At 39.7% G+C, this 21,693-nt stretch overlaps 1 protein-coding gene across 1 annotated transcript in view; it reads left to right on the plus strand.

Moving 5' to 3' along the window:
* The window catches only part of fu (STKc_STK36 domain-containing protein fused), a 120,991-nt gene that overhangs the window by 11,105 nt on the left and 88,193 nt on the right, over positions 1-21,693 (plus strand). The window contains exons 2-3 of the mRNA XM_083126179.1: positions 8,466-8,579; positions 19,068-19,213. Coding sequence (XP_082982305.1) covers positions 8,466-8,579; positions 19,068-19,213 — 260 coding nt within the window. The remainder of the gene's footprint in view (positions 1-8,465; positions 8,580-19,067; positions 19,214-21,693) is intronic.

Here is a 21,693-nt window from a genome sequence, read left to right on the forward strand (position 1 = left end):
CAAACGACTGTGACTGAAACAAAAGGATGCGTGTGAACTGATTTGATTGATTTGGTGTCTCAAGTCCACTTTATTCACAGTAAGGTTAATCGGGACTGAACCTACAGTTTAAAGTGGGATCCGAACCACTATATGTACCTCCACCGGGTATCGAACCAGGGACCCCTTGATTAGAAGGCAACAACGCTACCCCTGCGCCATCGGAGAGGTCTGAATGTGTGTAAAATACGTACTTTTTGGTTGACCTTCATTTTCCAGGGATGGAGGCACGCCCCCCCCCTCCCCCGTGCCCAGCCCTCTGTGCATCCAGGAAAACATTATTTAAAATAGTATGCTCTAAACATTTGCTTCAATGATATTTTGAATTAGAATCTTAGATTTTAAATTAATTTGAAAAATTAAAATCCGGTAGCCGTTTTCAAAAATTTTCAGAAATAAGTTGTCATATTTTCAGAAGGAACGAAAAAGCTATCAATTTTATCTATGGGTAAGTTAGATCTTATAAGTTCATTACAAAAATACTTGTGTTGGTGTTGCACCTTTCCCTCTCGATAATAATTGAAATTTTAGTAAACCAAGTTTTCGGTCCCAAAAAATTAGATAATAATACTATTTTATTAATTTAATTGTCTACTAAAATATAAGTGAGATATGTTGAAATATTTTTTCTGGAATCCTTATTACTTAGTTATCATTGTTGTGAAATTTCAAAAAGATTGAATATTTGTAAGGGAGATAGAATTATTTTTCGAAGACAGTGCAGCTCACTTGGAGGCTTTGGGAATAGAAGAAAGGATGAATCACTGAAAGTTTGAGAAACTATAGAAATGAAACCAGACAAGTTAGAGAAAAAACATGTAGTTTCTCACCAGCATGAAAGGATTAAATGTGCTAAGTTTCATCAAAATCTGAGAGCATAGGTTCCAAGACCTCTTTTTTTTTGGTTGAACTGACATGGGATGACATGACTTATATTATCATAGGGCAAATATGTAAACATTTTAGTGCCTCGTTCTACCCAATGAGTACAGGGAAAGGATTGTAACTCTCTTTCATCTCCAATAAGGCTCATGTTTATATTCGTATAGGAACTGTAAATCTGGAGAGATGTATAATTAAAGGAAGGAACTAAATACCAAAACTTCCAAGTGTCTACATAAAGAATGTATTTTCTTGCTCAATGGGGGTAAAACCTACCACTAGAGCATGGTTTCTCAAAATATGGTATGCAGAACTCGTACACGTACTATGTGTTCAGAAAGTAAATACTCGGTTGATGATGGCGTTGAGAGCGAAAATTAAAATATGAAATCAATGAAGACCAAATCGTATAATTTCATGCCATTGCGACTTGAAGTTCTTGGAGGGATATACATATTTCCTTTCCTGGAGTGTCTACATGTGTGCTAGAAAGATTTCCGTAGGTAACAGAAAATAAAAGCAATAACAGTCTTAAAATACGCACATCTGAAAGACAAAGAACGAGAATAAAAGTATTCGAGTGATAAGACATTCAAGTAATTTATATGATTTTACCGCTGCCGCATAAAGTACTAGCTGTATGTGAGTGATTAATGTTATCTATTGGATGCGTGTTTGAGCTCCCATCCCCAACGTAATGGAGTTTTTATTGAACTGCCATTTATAAAATGATGCCGGTGCGATTTCATTTTCATCTTAAATCGAATTTATTTTTCCTAAATTTCCGGGGACAAATTTAGTACAAGAACTTTCACTTTTCCTCTTCATCTATTGTTTATAAGAATTAATGTGACAAAGGATGGACTTTTGTATGGCGTATTATGTACATAAAATCTTTGTCCAGTGTCACAGCACATGGCCGTATTTAGAGAGGGACTTTGGATGTTGAAAGGTTCAACCTCCCTCCCCCCCGAAACTTCTGACATGTTGTATTAATGGACGTCCAGGAACCAAAATCAGTATGTCATATTCAAAAATTTATTCGAAGCTTTTCAAAATACAAGGGGAGACAATGCTGAGACGATCGATGTACCTTTATCAATTTCATCATATCATCTTTCATCCTCATATTTGCAATCAGCTAAAAGTAACAGAAAGCGAAGTAAAGTAGGCCAAACCAATCAAATGATCGAGCTAGAACTTTCAAACATTTGCAATTCCCGAAACTTGTGCAAACAGTTTTTTTCTCGGAATCACAGCACACCTCCATTGCTCCAATTTCACTTCTGCTGTTGTCTTTCCAGTGTATTTTTTTGGTTCTTACTGAAAAATGGGTTTGGGGTGTACCAAAATTGCCTTTCCGACCTTTAAGTTCCCCCATTTGATAAGGTTTTAATCCTCCTTGACAGGAGTTCAAACCTAGGACCTCCAGCTTCGTAGCGCCTTACGTTCACCACCCTCCACCCAGCGGCCTATGTAGTGTATACATGCAGTCCTATAAAACACGTACTTAGTGCATAGCGACTGTCGTCTGTCGACTGTTTGGTAAGTACAAGAACAATTATGAGCATCGGGAGGAGAGGATCGAACCGAACCGATCCATGGACCCCCTGGAATTTGCATAGTTTATTTCAAGATACAAAACATTTTTACTATTAATAAGAGAAATAAAGTTCAGTTAGTATTCGAATTGAATAACAAAAATAAATGTTTCATTAGATCAAAAGAAATAGTGTACATTAAAGAAACAATTTTATATATATATATATATCATAATCTACAATTTAATCGAAATAATAAATGGTTCCACAGTTTTGAAAATTCCATTTTTTTTAAATAAAATGTCCAGCTGTCTCACTTTGAAAGCTTTTATTGAACAACGAATATAAAATATATTAACAAAAAAGAATAACTACACATGTCGTGTACTGTATTAAATGTAAAATATACAATGTAAAACAGCTATGCTGTTCATCTGGTGGATCGGGAACGAAAGTCTCCTCACGGATATAATACCAGCAATAATAATAATAATAATGAAAATTATGATAATAATAATGGAATTAAATTATATAAGTTTTATGGTATTTTGATTAACATTGTATAATAATATTTATTACTATTGTTATTATTTATATTTTGAAATTCGATCAATGGTCTGATCCCTCCCAAAAAATTTTGTTGAACCCAACCCATGTCTACGGCCATACCATAGAAGGAAATAAATTCCGCCACCAAACTGATTTGCCGGAACAGAGTTCCGTTGTATTCCGGGTCTGCTGCATATCTACTTATTTAATGAACTTTTCACATTTCCATAAAGTATAAATATTTATTCAATTTGTTCAGGTTTTCAAACGGGTGGCGACAGCCCCCACCTTGGCATGTATATTTACGTATGTATGTGTGTATGGGAGGAAGGGGTCATCCCCAAAGAATGAACATTTGCAAGCTGAAAGAGAAATTCCCCTTTTAACCTCCCCCCAAACAGGTATCACTCAGGCACGGACACACGCACAGATTTACAAAGATAACGTATCACCAAATAATGAACAAATAATGCATCCCTGCTACTGTTTCTGGCACCTAGAAATGTGTGTGACTCATTCTTTTATATGTCCCTGGTTGATGTGATGTGGGAGGAGATTTTCTTGATCTTAGCATAAACAGTAGTTTCCAATAACTGGATGTTCTTGACTCATCCAACTAGAGCCCACAGATTAGACACACACACACACACACTCACACAAAAAGAGGCAAAGTTGAAATGAATGATTGCATGGAAATTACTGCCAATACGTATATGCAATAATAAGCACATTAAGCTCATATACAATAACACCTGTAATAGAACTCTAAAACGTTGCCAGAGTATCCCAAATCAATATATATATATATATATATATATATATATATATATATATATATATATATATATATATATATATGAATGAGTGAAACCGTTGAAAGCATATGAATTTTCCTCAAGGTAAAAATGCAAATATGCAAAAATCAACCCACTAGTAATGACGTGAGAGTGGAGGGTCGTGGAGGGTGAGGGCGGTGTAGGGCGAGGACGACTGCGATCTCGGAGGGTGAGGGCGGTGGAGGGCGAGGGCGACTGCAATCTCGGTAGGTGAGGGTGGTGGAGGGCGAGGGCAACTGCGATCTCGGAGGGTGAGGGCGATGGAGGGTGAGGGCGACTGCGATCTCGGAGGGTGAGGGCGGTGGAGGGCGAGGGCGACTGCGATCTCGGAGGGTGAGGGCGGTGGAGGGCGAGGCCGACTGCAATCTCGGTAGGTGGGGGCGGTGGAGGGTGAGGGCGACTGCGATCTCGGAGGGTGAGGGCGGTGGAGGGCAAGGGCGACTGCGATCTCGGAGGGTGAGGGCGGTGGAGGGTGAGGGCGACTGCAATCTTGGAGGGTGAGGGTGACTGTGATCTCGGAGGGTGAGGGCGGTGGAGGGCGAGGGTGACTGCGATCTCGGAGGGTGAGGGTGGTGGAGGGCGAGGGCGACTGCGATCTCGGAGGGTGAGGGTGACTGCGATCTCGGAGGGTGAGGGTGGTGGAGGGCAAGGGCGACTGCGATCTCGGAGGGTGAGGGTGGTGGAGGGCGAGGGCGACTGCGATCTTGGAGGGTGAGGGCGATGGAGGGCGAGGGCCACTGCGATCTCGGAGGGTGAGGGTGAGGGGAGGTTGACTCAAAATGAACACCTCTGGGTAAGACACCGTATCAAGTTTTTCTTCTCTGAGCTCGTATATAATGCTCCTGCCTTTTGCAGGAGTGTAGCAGATTAATAAAATAATTATATTTCAGTAGAACACCTTTGTACCCAGTAGCGTATGCTGGGTTCATAACCTGGGCTTTCTCTTCCTACCATAATGTTCGAATGGGAGGATCTTTTTAATTCAATTTCTTGGATTTTGAAGTAATGTGCTATTGTGATTAAAAACATGTACCTCACAATTTACAAATAATTATAAAAATGTCATTGTTTCATTAATATGGAAACAGTGTGGAAAGTATTTCAAGTATTTCATGGTTATTAATAAAATATAGAGGCCCATGTTGTGAAATATTTATGTAGGCCTACGAACGAGAATAAAATACATAATCAATATTTGATTTGAACAGGGACTCCATTCCTCTCTCACCGACCTCTGTGGTAAAATGGTTATTAGTACAGCGTACTACGATGCCAGGGGTCCCGGGTCCAAATCCAGACCTAGGCATTGTTATTCTTTGTGAATGTCCGTTCATCAATTTCATTGTGTCATCAGTCATCCTCATCATCGCAATTAGCTAAAGTGGCAGAAAAGCAACGCTAAATAACAAAACTAAGTCAAATCCATTGTGCTCTTCTTTGGGATCTTCACGATTTGAAGCTTAACCTCAAACAAAAGCTGAGTAAATTGTTTTGTCAGTAGTTCGTTAATTATGTCACTCATGTTCCTTCACTACACGATAATTCAAAATGCATATGTCACTCACTAAATACACTAATTAAAATCTGCTCAGTAAGGTACGTAATTTTCTTAAACTTCGTTCAATGCAATCAGCCACTCTCCCCCAATCATAAATAAAGCAGCCAAGTGGTTCTAAACTTTGTCACTATTGTAAAGCATGGTTGTTTAAAGGTCAGCGTGGCCTCTTGCTTCTGCATGTGTTTTATGGGACAGTGTTGGCCCAGAGGAAGAAAATTCCCTGTCACTTTGCCACCCTTTTCCCATTCCTATAATCGTAGTTCCGTTTAAAAAATTCCCTTTTGTGGGAAATATCCCATGCTAGTTTTCAAATTGGCATCCCTGTAAGGTTTTAGCTCCATGGTAAAATGAAGACTTCTCTGTCCAGGGCTTGGGCTTAGAAGCCACCACAAATATATTACCGATCGCCTCCAGGTGCTGGTCGGGGAAGAATCTAAAAGAAGAAGCCTGGTGATAGCTTAAAGAAAAGGAGCCCATGTACTATTGTTTTCTCCCTTGGTCAATATTTGAGAGTGAAACATCAGTCATATTGGCTAGTCGATTATTTTCTATATTTAGTCTGGGCTTCAGAGATGACCTAGCTAGCCTAGAATAACACCATTAAGCCTTGTTTCCATGATAACCAAAAATCCAATATGCTGACCAAGGCAGAATTTTATTTTGTTTTAAATTATAAATTAAACGTTACGTTTCAACCTTCTAGCAAGGTCTTCTTCAGACTTTTTTATTATATTTTTATAAACGTAACGTTTATTTTATGTTTTAAAATAAAATTAAATTCTACCTTGGTCAGCATATTATATTTTTGGTAGCCTAGAATATACGTGCCTGTTTGTACCTCAGTGATTTTATTTCTCCAAGCCAATCAAAGTGTGCAGATTCAAATGTAGAATGATTTTACTTAAATAGCCTATAGCATGTTTCTTACTGCAAAACACATCAAATTGCATAAATTAATATTTTAACCAAAGGTGGTTATATTAACATCAATTAATCTTGTAAGTATGTTCTAACATATTATGAAAAAAAAGTTTTTTGGTTTCGATGGTTTATGTGTAAAATTTATGAAACACGCTAATGGAGACTTTAATTAAAAATACAACCTTAGTGACAATGAAGTTCGACCAGTCACAAATATAGGAGTGCGTTGTGAAAGAAGGAGAACACATGCATATGCTGAACATATTTTATTCAGCAGGCTACATGGAACAAAGGAAAACATAAATTTCCGCTGCAACGCAGCAATGTATGGTGTCCACACAAAATAAAACATTTTCGTCCATCTACATGTGACATTGAAGTTCGACCACTGTTAGAGGGGATCCTGTTTACCATGGTGTGACGCTGCCCCGTCGGCGAATAACTGTGGCAATGCATCGGGGCATGCTGCGGACGAGTCATTCATGGTATTCCACATCGATGCGGTGCCATTCCTCCTGCAGGCAGGCGATAAGAGCAGCCACTGTCGTGGGTCCCCTCTGTTGCACACGTCGCTTAAGAACACACCACACATTCTCAATGGGCGAGAGGTCGGGACTCGATGGTGGCCATGGCAGAGTTCGCACGTGATGGCGAGTCAACCATTCTCTTGTCAGCCGCGCTGTATGAGGCCTGGCATTGTCGTGTTGAAAGATGAGACGCTGCCTGTGGAACAGGTGCCCTCGCACTGTGGGAAGATGCCGCTCCAGTATGCGTGTATAGGCGTGTGCATTCACAATGCCCTCACAGACGTGTAGTGGGCCAACCCCAGATGCCGTCATGCATCCCCATACCATCACTGATGCAGGTTTCTGTACCCGACGTGCGTAACATTTTGCTTCATTCTGTTCCTCCTTCCGACAAATGACTGTTTTCCGTATTTTCCCGTACACAACATTGAAAATGGATTCGTCCGTCCACAAAACCCTGTTCCACTGCCGAAATGTCCATCCTCGGTACATTCGTGCCCACCATAGTCGATTGCCTTTGTTCAACATGGAAAGGAAGGGTTTACGTTTTGCCTTGTACACTCGGTAACCGCATCGCTGTAGGTAACGGCGAATGGTTCTGGTTGACACTTCAATGTGAAAGCGTTCTCGAGTCCACAGTCGTAATTCGGCCACAGAAACATGGTTGTTGGTCTGGATATAGCGCCTAAATATCCGTAGGTCACGCACGCTCAGCAGGCGTTTTCGACCGGGGGCCTTACCTGGCTCTGTACTACCCGTATTTTGGTGGTGTTTGATGATGCAGTGGACGGTTGACTTGGGTAAGTTCAGTTGGCACCCTATTTCCCGTTCACTGAGTCCATCCCGTTGCAACTCCACCACTCTTCTCCTCACGGTGTTGTCAATAGGTTTGTCCCTGGCCATGGTGATGATGCACTGCGGTTCCTCGGTGCACAGCACACGCTTATATACGGCAGACTCCCTTATCGTGTCCGTGACGTCATGCTTCCGTCGAATGCGCCACTATCTGGAATTTTCCGTATGGGTCTGGTGCCTGGTCGAAGTTCAATGCCACGCGTATAGTTCCCCGTTTTCGTTCTTTACGTGACCTTGGGTGCAACATGCTGGGATCACGATTCTTGCCTGCTCACACGCCTCCTCTTACACACATGCGTCACTTCTGCGGGTCACCCATTCCACCGCCTATGCCTCTGTGCATTTAATCACATATTCCTTTCTGGATAACTTCATTGTCACCAAGGTTGTACTAATACAATATTGTATAATGCAAAGACTTTTCATAATTTATCATAACTGTCTACAGAGAGTGACAATGATTATATTTATGACTATCAAAGAAAACTTAACATATATTTTTTTTTGTGCTACATCATATATTTAGATGATCAGTGGGAGTTGTGTTGTATTGTCCATGTGAGTTTATGATTGTCCCATAATGCATCTCATCTGATCACCACTTATCTCCATCATCATGATAAGCCAAAAGTGGCAGAAAAGTGACATAAGATAAACAAAAGCAACAAAAATTATAAAATAATCAAAATCAACAAAAATTATAAAATCAACAAAAATTGAATGCTGTTAATTATGATTGTCCTTTGTTTTATTGTAGAAAGGAAGGTCTGAGAAGGAACTAAAAAGTCTAAGGAAGGAATGTGAAATTCAGCGAGATTTGCATCATCCTAACATCATCCAGATGTTGGACTCGTTTGAAACGAACAATGAGGTGTGTATTCGGTCTTGATATCAGAGTTTTAATTGTATTAAATGTTCACTGTTGTGTTGTGTTTGAAAAATCCTTTCATATTTATTTTTCTACAGAAGCACACTCGCACATTACTGCTTATTTCAGAAAGTTTTTAAGAGGGTGCAGGAAATCAGATGCTGATATAGCATTTTGAATGACATTATTGGTAAGAAAATGAAGGGAAATAATTACATTTACTTTAATAGCTTCCCCAGGGTGGCTATTCTCCTGGAATTATGCACGATTTATTGGCTCTGGGAATTATGCATGAATTTTTCTCTGTAGACAATAAAAATTGCAATTTTTATTAATCCAAATTCCATTGAATTTATGCATATTTATAAATTTGTGAGGCGTTACCTGCATAGTATAATGTGAATGGAAACAACATTGCAGTATAGAGAGATGAAAGAGACAAATATGTCGTTTCCATTCACATTATACTACGCAGGTAACGTCTGGGGTAATTTATTGTATGAATTGGTTTTAAGTAAATTTGACGTTACATTCCATGGAATGTTTGTTTCCTTGTTAAGAACTATGTGAATAAAAGCTTACTCTTGTCTGTTGGCTTTCGCGGGAGCTGCTTTAGACTGCCAAGGTCAAGTATTCGCATTGTTCGAGTAAGGTAAGCACCCAGTGAAGTAGTCACGTGAACCTGTCAGTCCAGCTGTTTCTTCTATGCCATCGAGAAGCAGAAACAATTCAATGTGCTTCGGTGTAAATTAACAAACTGCAAGGGTCGCGAGTTCAAACCCTGTCAGGATCAGATTTTTTTTCCTCTCTTTATTTACGCAGTAAACAGTGAAGTGTATCAAGATTCAAAAGTAGATTTTGATATTTCTGTTTATTTTGGCCGTCGATGTTTAATATGTAATTTCGAAAACTGCCAACGTTCAGTTCAATAGGAAACATTTAGAGGTTACATAGAGAAGGAAAAATTATACATTTATTTCAAATATCTCTTGATTTTCACAGGGGCACGTGGCAAAGTGATTTTTTCAAAATGTGTCAAAAGTCTGTGGATACGTCACACTTCAATTATACTTGGAACAGGACTTACAGATGCAAGTGAAATCTGAACCACTATGTGCCTGCCACCTGCTATCGAACCCAGAGCCACTCTATTACAAGGGGACTAATTTACAACCCAACATACGAAAGTCTCACCCTTATGTCACAGAATTTATCAATTTCTAATTTAGCTCACGATTAAGCTGGAGAACTATAAAATTAACTCTCCAAACAAAATAAATTAAATTAATCATTTGCCAACAACATAAAAATCAAATAATCCACATTCCTAGATAAAAAAGAGACAGGCAAATTTTCCATCATGATTATGAATTATATAGTCGCTCTGATGGCTCTGCGTAGTCTGCGGAATGTCCCATAGTATGCATCCGCATTGATTGTGATCCCTGGCTCCATAAAGTCAACCAGTAACACACCTCACACCTGGCGGGAGAGTTGATTGTATCAGACATCTCTACGTGCCTGTCACTCAGCTTCAACTGAAGCATTGACCTTTTTTGTATTTTGTGTATTTTTTGTCAGGTAAAGGTAAAGTGTTCCCCTGTGCTTAGCACCATGCCATGAAGGCGTATAGGGGGTGTGGGGTAACGCCCCACACTTTCTTGATCCGGTCGTGAGTGGGGGTGATGTGATCAGCACCATGCCCCTGACCACCTTTGCCCCCCAGGTACCCATGTTATTCGACACTGGGTGGGCGCCGAGGCCGCTTCCAACGTTAGAAAAGTTCCCGGATTTGAACCAGCCGGGGATCGAACCCGGGACCTTTAGCATGGTAGTCAGATGCGTTAGTATTTTTTGTCAGACCCTTACTAATTATCGCAAAGGACTCATGCTGCAATGCTACTTACACCTTATACTTGGGGGAGGGGGGGGGCAAGGTACTTACCCCCCAAAAAAATTCACGTAGGGGGACTGATTTTATTATATTTACACACGCATATTATTAGGAATTGTAGCTTTCCTGGGGACGTGATTCGAACAGGTGTTCTCGGGTTACCAACCAGGTTAGACATCCTCGTCGTTTCCTTGTTCACAAGAGTTCCGGTGAAAGACGCATTAGATCTTCTGAGGAACCACTTTCCACCAGCCATAGTGGATCTCTTTCGCCACACGCTCATTTCAACATATTTCCTTTACAATGGGAAATATTATGAACAAACCGATGGAGTGGCCATGGGTTCACCAGTTTCACCGGCGATAGCAAATTTCTACATGCAGCATTTTGAACACGAAGCCCTGAAGGACGCACCACATCCACCATCCTGCGTCTACAGATATGTGGATGACTCGTCGTTTGGCCACATGGCCATACTTTCCCTGAATTCCTCAACAACCGCCATTCAAACATAAAGTTTACCATGGAGATAGAAGAAAATGTCTGCCTCCCTTTCCTGGACATCCTAATCCGCTGCAAACCAGATGGAACACTCACGCGTGGTGTATACAGAAAGCCCACGCAAACCGACCTCTACCTTAATGCCCATAGTTTCCACCACAAGGCTCAGCGTCTTGCGGTTCTCAACACACTAGCCCACAGAGCAGTAACCATTTTGGACAAGGATAACCTACATTCAGAACTCGACCATCTTAGGACCACACTACAACAGAATGGATACTACATCAGTGACATCAACAGGGCAATCAAGAAGTCAGTGATATCTCAGCGGAAACCAGTGTGGTCCTTACAAGGGCCGTTTCTTCACCAACCGGACCAGCCGAACATGGGGATTTGGTCCCTTCACCACACAGACCACCTGCTAGCACCAACACAGGAGAACGTCCCACTACACCAGTTTTACCTTTTATTTTCCACACTTCTGGGAAATTAAGTAGAATTCTCGAAAGACATGGAGTAAAGACCATGCACAGACCATCACTCAAGACCAAGGCCCTTCTCCGCTCAGTCAAGAATAACCTGGAGCTACGGATTCCAGGAGTATACCGTATTCCTTGTGATTGTGGGACACCATACATAGGCCAAACAGGACGCACCATTGAACAACGAACAACATCAACCCAACATCAGATTATTCCAACCTGAAAAGTCAGGACTTGCAGAACACAGCATTATTTATTTTTTTACTTAAAGTTTCAGATACAGTACTGAAAGACCATTTTATACTGAAACTGTGGCAACAAGAAAAAATAAAAATAACAACAACAAAACAAGACAATACAAGATGGCAGACGAGGAAAAAAATTGTTACATGTACATTCTTAGTGATTGTCGGAAACTGTGTTCTGACAAGAAAATATCAACATTTACAGGCAGGTTATTATATAAGTGGTGGAGAGCCTATAGTAAAGAGACCGCTGTAGGAGAGAGAGCCTTGTAGCGGGAATGTGAAAGAGCTTTACTTTGCATGTTGGCCGTGTGGGTACTCGTTGATGAAATTAGTTGACAAGAAATTCGGTTTTAATTTTGCCATTAATGATTTTATGCAGAAATGTCATGCCTGCTAGTTCGTGACGAGTGTGTTGTGACTGGATGTTCAAAATAGATATAATATCTGTTTTATGGAGGTGTCTGAGAGAAGTATGGTGAGCAATGGCAAGGAAAAGGCTGAGAACAGAATCAAGCCTGGAAAGATTAGTTTTAGAAGCCATAGTCCAGACGGGACAGCAGCATTCAAGAATGGGAGAGATAAAGGATTTGAAAAATATGCTAATGGCTGAATGGTTTTGGATTTCAGGGAACCTATACAGAATGCCAAGGAGAGGCATGGTTCGTTTAGTAGTATATGTAATGTGGTCATTGAAGTTTAGCTTTTGGTCGATGATAACACCAAGATCTTTTTGATGGGATAGTTTTCGAGAGTATAAGAAGAGAGCACTTTGTTCCTTTTTAAGGAAATGGTGAGTCAGGAGCATCAAGTTTTCACTGGTGACACCACAAAAGTAGTTCTGTATCAGCTTGTTGCAGGATTAGCGAATCGCGTTTAGATGATATTTCTTTGAAGAGCTTACAGTCATCGACAAAGAGAAGTACATTTATGGGAAGATAAGGCAGTCTGTCAGGAAGATCATCCAGAGGGACACAGGGTTTTATTTGCTGACACCTAAGTAATAACCAAATGTGCCGGTTACAGGGACCAACGAGTAAAAGAAGCCATTACCATATCAAGGGAAAGCACCAATCTCAACAGGGACGTGGGACTCCAGCTCAGTCACTCCAGGAACCAACTCCTCGTAAATCACAACACCAGCCAATGAGAACACCAGAAACCAGAGAGAGCCAATAAGAAGACAGAATCTAAATTGTCATATATTTAACCCCACACTGGTCTCCATATCTATATTCCCTGATGATGAGAGCAATGTATGTGCTCAAAACGTTGAAGCCAACTCCAATCTAACCTGGTTGGTAACCCGAGAACACCTGTTCGAATGTATATTATTGTTTATGCCAACCTTGCCCTCCCCCCAAAAACTTACATTGCCCCCCCCCACAAAAAAAAATGTTATGTTGGCACAGTGGCTCTGCTACTTTTTTGGAAGTCCATATTACATGGACCCTGTTGGATGACTCAAGTAAAACCTAATTTATCTTTAGCACAAATTCAGGGCATGCTCACTTATTACTTCATGAAACTGAAATATTAGGTGCATCCAGAAAGTAAGTTTCCCTGTGGTCGTGCACAAAAAGGAAACATTATTTCATTCAATGATTTATTGCCACAGATAAAGCACTTGCCCAGTTACTTGTCAACATAATTCCTGCCGGAATTCAGGCACTTGTCATAGCGTGGAACCAACTTCTGTATACCTGCAACGTAGAAGTCTGCCGCCTGGGTGCTGAACCACTGGGTGACAGCCGTCTGACCTCTTCATCGCTGTGAAAATGTTGACCGGACAGGAACTTATTCAGTTGCAAGAACAGGTGGTAATCACTGTAATGATCCGGTTGAGAAAATCATCATTATCATGGTAATGCTGCTGAAATGTCAGCGCCATGCCCATGCATTTTTCTTCGTGTATTCAGGCGTCAGTTGTTTCGGCACCCACCGGGCACACAACAACCGGAACAAGAGGCATTTGGTAACAATGTCCTGCAACAATGACCGAGAAATCTGCGGGAAATGACTGCTGAGTTCCGTGATCATGACGGGATGATCTTCCAATATGCGCTGCTGCACCTGCGCCACAAGCTCGTCCATAACAGCTGATGGCCACCCACAGCGCTCGTCGTCATGCACATTTTGCCGGCCTTCAGTAAATGTCCTGCACCCACGATGCAACCATCTGCTTGCTCATGACATCTGGACTATACACCTGGCACAGTTGACGATGAATTTTGATCGGCTGTATGTTTAGTGCGTTCAAGAACTTGATCACCGAACGAACCTCTCCCGTGACAGGAGATGGAATAAGCCGCCATGTTTCATCGCTACTGAGGACTTTCGGGAAGCATCTTCTAGGACATTCACTAGCCAGGGCATGTGCCTCTCACGCATGTGCAAAACCGGTTTCAATACGCATGGCCTGCCACCTGTGGGCGAGTGGGAAACTTACTTTCTGGATGCACCTAATATTATTATGCAGCTTGACATTTGCATTTTCAAACTAAATGATGACTAGCTACGTATTGCTTCCACTTCTTCTTTTTTTTATTTATATATATATACTAACATTAAACTTACACAATTCATTTTTACATAACAAACAGTTATGTCCAGTCAAAAGACTTTAGGGTCTAGATGATAAACACAACTGTGTGATTAGAGATAAAATGTGATATTTGGTGCATCGACGTGTCCTTATTTCAAACTTCTGTACTCACGTGTTGCAGTACGACATCACTTTAATTAGAAAAACTTTAAAATATATGGTTTTGTGTAAGATCTCTTCATAAACTTTTGTCTTCTCGTTTAATATCCAAGAAACTAAAAGTTAAAATATATAAAACAGTAATTTTACCTGTAATATATTATATGGATGTGAAACTTGGTCCCTTACATTGAAAGAGGAACATAAATTTAGAGTATTTGAAAATAAGGAAAATATTTGGGCCTAAAAAGGATGAAGAGACAGGTGAGTGGAGACAGTTACATAATTTAGAAGTACATAATTTGTATTCATGTCCAGATATTATTAGAATGATTAATCAAGAAGACTTAGGTGGGCAGGCCATGTGGCACGAATTGGAGAGGAAAGAGGAGTCTACAGGATTCTTGTGGGGAGACCTGGTGGTAAGAGACCAGTAGGAAGACCAAGATGAAGATGGAGGGATAATGTTGAGATGGACCTAAGGGAAATTGGTAGGGATGGAAAAGAGTATATAGATCTTGCTGAGGATAGGGACAGATGGAAGGTCTGTGTTGCTGCAGCCATGAATGAACCTTCGGGTTCAAGAAGGCTAGACTACTCAGCATTGTATTTTCGAAATGCAGTTGTTTTTGTAAATTGGCAGGGATAGAGTCCCTGGATGTATGACTTTGATGTCATATACGAGTACTCACGATCCATTGTCCTTGTGAGGAACTCAGATTTACCTACAAAATGGTGGTGTCTACCAACAGCTGATTCTAGTACTTTGAAAAAAAATATCATGTAAGTTTATTTATTGTCATCGAAAATTTAAAATTATCATCTCCTCATCAATTATAGGTAAATTTGTGTGTTTTTATGTTATACAAAACCAGGGTGGGTACTCACCGGGAATTCCTTGAATTCTGAGAATTGTGTGTGAATTATTGGCATCGGGAATTATGTGTGAATTCTTCATGATTTTTTCTCCATAGACGTGAAAAATTGCAACTTTTATTAATCCAAACCTCATTGAATGTATACATATTTAACTAAGAATGTTCTGAGGCACGTTTTTCACCGTTTAACTTTTATTTTTCTTATAGAAAAGAAATCTGAGTGGAAATAAAAGAAAATTCAGTCCGTCCGTTTACTTCGTTAATGTCCTTTGCAGAACAATCTGTCTGACAAACAGAAGTTTATTTCAACTTAAGAATCTCAAAGTTGATTAGGTTCTTATGTAGATAACAATTTTACGTACATGAGTATATCCTGTAGCATTTGTGTCTTGTGTTTGTAGATGTAATTAGTTTCTTGAGTATTTAAAATGGCAAATGTAAACTCCGCATGTTAAATTAAATATTTTAAATATATATACCATTTAATTTAAATACAATTTTTGGATACCTTGGAATCACAGACCCCTCTTATATTTTTAATATATTGAATACGTAATACGTAAGGTTGAAGTAGAGAAAACATCTGGTTGTACCCTTGAATTTTCTTAAAATTTAGCCTTGAAAACCTGCATTATACTTGAATTTTTTATCGTGTCCCTAGAGTGTTCACTCTGTTTCCTGAACAACACATAGTGGTAGTAGCCTGGATAAAAATCTTGATTTTCAATTATTTTTTTATAATTGTAACTTAAAATAGTTTTTAATAGTCTTTGTAGCTGAATTTTGGCAATTTTTTAATGATAGTTTGCAAAATATCAGCTGCCATGTTTATTTACAGTTTAATGATAATAACACTATTTATGGTTTAACATGATTAGTGTTTTGTATGTTATTCTACACAATTTTTGTACTTACAATTTTTGCTTATTAAATCAAGAGAAATTGAAAAGTGTGTTTACAGTTTATATGTTAAATTTCCTTTCATACGAGATTCACCCCATCAATACATATATTTCGTTTCCATTCTTTTCCATTTTTAGAGCCTAATTAACACCATTAAATGATTACGAGATTAATGTGCTTTCACCAAAAGTGATTCTGATATTTACAAAATCCTTATGTACATTATGCTATAAATCATTTCTTTAAAGTGATCAGCGATTTTTTTAAAACAAACTCACCTGATCTCAATCAATTCACCTTGCATTGTGGTAACACTGTCTCTATATAATCAAGGGGTCCCAGGTTCGATCCCCAGTGGAGGCACATTGCACAGTGGTTCCAATTCCACGCTAAGCTAAACAGTCCCAGTAGTCAGTTATACTTTGTTTGCAACGGAGTGGGTTGAAGTAAAAATTACTAGTTTTTCTACAAATCATATTTCATATGCAAAATTATCTATGTAGTGAGTTTTATTGGCTTGGAACAGATAGACTCTACTTTGCAAAGTGTGATAAGGTACTTGGATATGAAGGTTACACACAGGTCATTCAATTTAAGAATAAACTTTCGATTTTCGGAATAATAGAACAAACCCAGACATGTATAAAAGGCTTTACTTTTAAGAGAAAAGTGCCTACTATTACCACACAGAGTAATAACATCACAGGCAATGCAAGTCACTTGTTAAACTTGGCTGGGAATTACTGCCACATGCTCCTTATAGTCCAGACCTGGCTCCAAGCTGTTTTCACCTGTTTGGACCCTTAAATGAGTTGCTCAGAGGCCAACATTTCAGCACTGACGAAGAGGTGAAGCAAGTAGTCTGATCATGGCAGTGATGTACTGTTATATCTTTTCAAGCTTACTAGGATCAAAGCACAAGGGAATGGGAGATTGCATTAGGGGCATTACATGTGGCCCTGTACCTCAATTTTTAAAATTAAATGCATTGCTGTAACTTTATCCTATCTTGTGAGTGAAAAATCTAAAATTGCTGTTTGCATAAAAATTTAAGTATTATACCAGGTGTGCCAGTTAATAAGTCTTAATTGATCCGAAAGAAAACAAGTGTATCTGGGGAGAAAGGTAACAAATGCTTTATTCAAAGTATGCACCATCGCTAGCTATACATTGTGCCCATCTGTCCATCAAATTGTGGATGCCCTTCCAGAAAAATCGTTCACATTTTGAGGTGATCCAGTCAGCAAGCCATTGTTCGACATCTTCGTAATTGTTGAAGTGTTGCTGGGAAAGTGAGTGAGACATCGATGAAAACAAGTGGTAGTCGAAAGAGGCTAAGTCTGGTTAGTATGGCGGGTGGGGCAAGAATTCCCAGCCAAGCGCAGAAATGGTGTCTGACACCTTTCGTTGTGTGTGAAGAGGCGTTGTGGTGCTGCAAAATCACTTTTCCGTGTCTTGTTGCCCAATCTGGGTGCTGTTCAATCAATGCATGTTTCAAATTGTTGAGTTGTTGACGGTAGCGAATGGCATTCACTGTTCCACCTGGTTTCAGAAGCTCATGGTACACCACACCCTTCTAATCCCACCAAATGCACAGCATTGTCTTCCTTCCGAAGCGATTCGGTTTTGCGGTCGATATTGAAGGTTGTCCTGGGTCAACCCATGTCTTTTTGCATTTTGGGTTCTCGAAGTAGATCCATTTTTCGTCCTCAGTCACTATCCGATGCAAGAAAGACTTTCTTTCATGCCGAGAAAGCAACACTTCACACACCGTTTTTCGCTTTTCCATTTGTCTGTTGTTCAGATGATGTGGGACCCATTTTCCTGCCTTCTGGATCTTTCCCATGGCATGAAGACGATCAGATATGGTTTGGCGACCCAACATTTAACTTCTCTGCCACTTGTAGTTGCGTTTGCGTATCGTCCTCGTCCAACAGTGCTTGCAATTCAGTGTCTTGGAATTTTTTCGGCTGGCCCGGGCAATCTTTGTCTTTCAAGTGGAAATCACCACTTTTGAATCGTCGAAACCAATGCACACATGCGTCTTGCATTATGACATTGTCACCGTACGTTTCCACAAGGATACGATGGCTTTCACTCACGTTTTTCTTTTGATTGAATAAGAAATGCAGGATGTGCCGCACATGCTCCTTATTTGGTTTGAACGTCAACATGTTTCCCACACAAACCCAATATCACGATCACTTGCACTCGGTTGCACATCCACGGCATTTTGACAGGTACTCTCCTGGCAACACACTGACGTAACAGTTGAGACTGTGCACCAACCCTTGCTTCCAGCAACGAAATTAAAAATTATTAACCGGCACACCTGGTACATAATTATGGTAGAAGGTGTTTTACATATTTTTCGTTTATTTGAACTTTTTGATTTATTTTGTTTTCTATTGTCCCCACCAGTGACACCAAAAAACAATTAATTTCTCCTTTAACTGTTACATTTCCCCCCTCAACTCCACTAAAATATTCAAAGGTCAATTACCTTGTATCTTTGTCTTAAATACTTTATTTTCCATAAGTTGAAAATTCACAGAAATTAAATTAAATTTCTTATTAAGTGAAGAGACAGTGTTTCGTCTGTCCCACCCGTGACACAAAGTGTTCACTTAGTATAGATTCAAATCTTGGAAAGTATTTTAAGGGTAGTTATGTTTATTCAGCAGTACTAAGTTTCTTGTTTCATTGCACAGAAACTATAAAATAAAATATTGCTTAACTATCGGTGGAATAGTTACTTTAGTATGAAAAATGTAGTCTGCGTGTCCCACCCGTGACAATGGAATCTGCCATTAAGAAATGAAAAGTCTGTTCTATGTGTCCAAATGTGTTCTGTTTGATTTGAACACCCCTGCAATTTTTACAGATTGTTGTTGTCACTGAATATGCCGAGAAGGAGCTCTATGATGTACTTGAGAAGGAAGGCTTCTTGTCAGAAAACAGCGTGAGAGGCATAGCGTGCGATTTGGTATCAGCCCTGTATTACCTTCATTCTCACCGGGTACTGCATAGGTAATCATTATGTTATATTTAAAGAACTTAATATTAATTTAATCTACATTCTAAGGAAATATTTGATTAGAAAGAAACATATAAATATACTTATCTACCAGATCAGAATGATTGTAAATGACAATATAAAAGTTGAATTCATGTTCATAGGTTGAGTAGAATGAATTTCTATTCTGCAGCTTCTTTACTTTAACACATTAACTGCCACGTGAGTTGTATTTAACTCATGCTGGTTTTACACCTGCCACCTCGTGAAATGTATTTAACTCACACGTCTCTTTACTTTAGGTGCCTCGTGGTACACAGGCACCTCAAGCTACCATGCAATAACATACATGTTAAGTGAAGAGTGGCCTAGTGAACAGAATTTTGCAGGTGGTTCGTGAGAATCTTATTTGTGATGCTGTTACTGTTACAATGAATACAGGCAGTTTAAAAACCATGGATTAATAGATGTACATTAACTTCTTTTATGTTTATGTTAGTGTTAATTTGTCATGTTTTTGCAAGCTGTGTGAGGTGCATTTTGCTACCATGCTTTGTCATGAAATGATGCGAAATGAACTGCAAAATGCAAGATAAACCCTTAAAACATGAAATTTAGGGTTTATTTACCAACCCGATACCCGATACCTTGTGATGTCTGGTTTATCCCATGAGTTATGCAAATCATGGAAAATTTATTAATTCTGATGTAAATATCTAAAAGCAAGAATGGACTCTTTTACATAGAAATAAAATTAATACTTTGATAACTATATACAGGTGCTATTAGGAGTGAAATTTTAATTTTGTGTAATAAGTATAGTTTTTAAATCAAATGTAGGTTTTTATTCACCATTTTAACACTGAAATGCCATTTTATATACCCCTGTTGATCCTGAAATATGCCAAATTTCTATTCCAAAATATTCATCTTTTATTCACCATAAATATGTGGCTCTAGTAATCAGTTACTTGCTTCTGGTATATTAATGTTAATTTATATTACACATTTGTGTAAAATGTTAATGATTACATCACAGACACCAATAAAGTTGCTTGAAGTTGTTGCTCTGGTGTGCAACCAAATCATCTCATCAATGTAAACTGTTAATATTCACAATGTTAAAAGTAATGTTAGTCACTTTTCAATTATGGGGATCCGGCCTCCATGGCGGTGTGGTTAGCACATCATGCTATGACACCAGGGGTCCCGAGTTCGAATCCCAGCATGGGCGTGGATGTTTGTGAGTGTTCATTCATCAATTTCATCATATCATCACTCATCCCTATCCTCGCAAATTAGTCAAAGTTGGCACAAAAAGCGAAGTAAAGCAAATCAATCAATAATTTATGGGGAGACACTCATAAAGAAAACATATATACGTAGGTCAGGACTGGAACCCAGGAACTTCATGGGTGAGAATGAAAGTAAACCAATTAATGTTCTCTGTCACCACGCTGGCTTCCCTTTGCATTGCACCATGCCATAAAGGCAAATAGGGGTGTTGAGGTAGGTTACCCACAAACAGGGTTGTTAAAGGTCCAAGAACCTTTTTTTTTTGGCTCAATTTAAATACAGTCCAAGGAAACCTTTTTTCCAGATGAATTTAAATAGGGTCCGAGTTCCGTATTGAAATGAAACAATACACAACTTGGAAAAAATTAAAATGTGTGAGAAAAAAAAGGTATCGGTCTTGTTGTGGAACAAAACCAATTAGAATGTACAGGTATTGGACAAAACCCATTAGAATGTTCAGGTATTGGACATTGAAACTGAAACACCTGCGCAAATAGCCTGGGATGTTCGCGGGACTCACCGGAGCCATCTGGTAGTTGAAATCGTACTTATGGGCAGTGAGTCACGTTTGCGGGTCCTTGGTAGTCACTCCAGTAGAAGAGGTTCATCAGTGAACGTCAAATTGTGTGTGTAGAGCGGTATAATGGGGGACATATCCGACTTCAAAAGAGGGCAGATCGTAGGGGTGCATCTAGCAGGTGCATCCGTGTCCAAAACTTCAACACTTTGTGACGTCTCACGAACTACAGTATCCAGGGTGATGTGTGCATATGAACAGGAAGGACGAACCACATCCAGGAGGAGCAATTTGAAACCTACACATTTTTATCAACATAAAACTAGATTCCAATATTAATATTTCTTGTATTCATAACTTAAGCCCCCTGCACACGGGGACAGTAGTGGCAGCCAGTAGTACTAGCCAGTAATGGCCGCTACTAAATATCCCTCTACTGTCCCCGTGTGCAGGGGTACTTCCGCTTCAACGTCCAGTAGGCTACTGGCAGCCACCAAACTCAAACATGTTTGAGTTTAGTGGATGCCAGAGGGCCAGTAACAGGGTCACGTGACCTAGTGGCAGCCATTATTGGACGTGTCTGTAAAGGTACTGGCCGCCAGTAGAGCGCTAGACTCTGTTGAGGGAAGAACTACTTTTGTGATTACTTTCGTATTTACTTTCGTTGCGAAATTTCACTCT

Source organism: Lepisma saccharinum, chromosome 7 (genome assembly GCF_977018435.1).
Source record: "Lepisma saccharinum chromosome 7, izLepSacc3.1, whole genome shotgun sequence".
Classification (NCBI taxonomy): Eukaryota; Metazoa; Arthropoda; class Insecta; order Zygentoma; family Lepismatidae; genus Lepisma; species Lepisma saccharinum.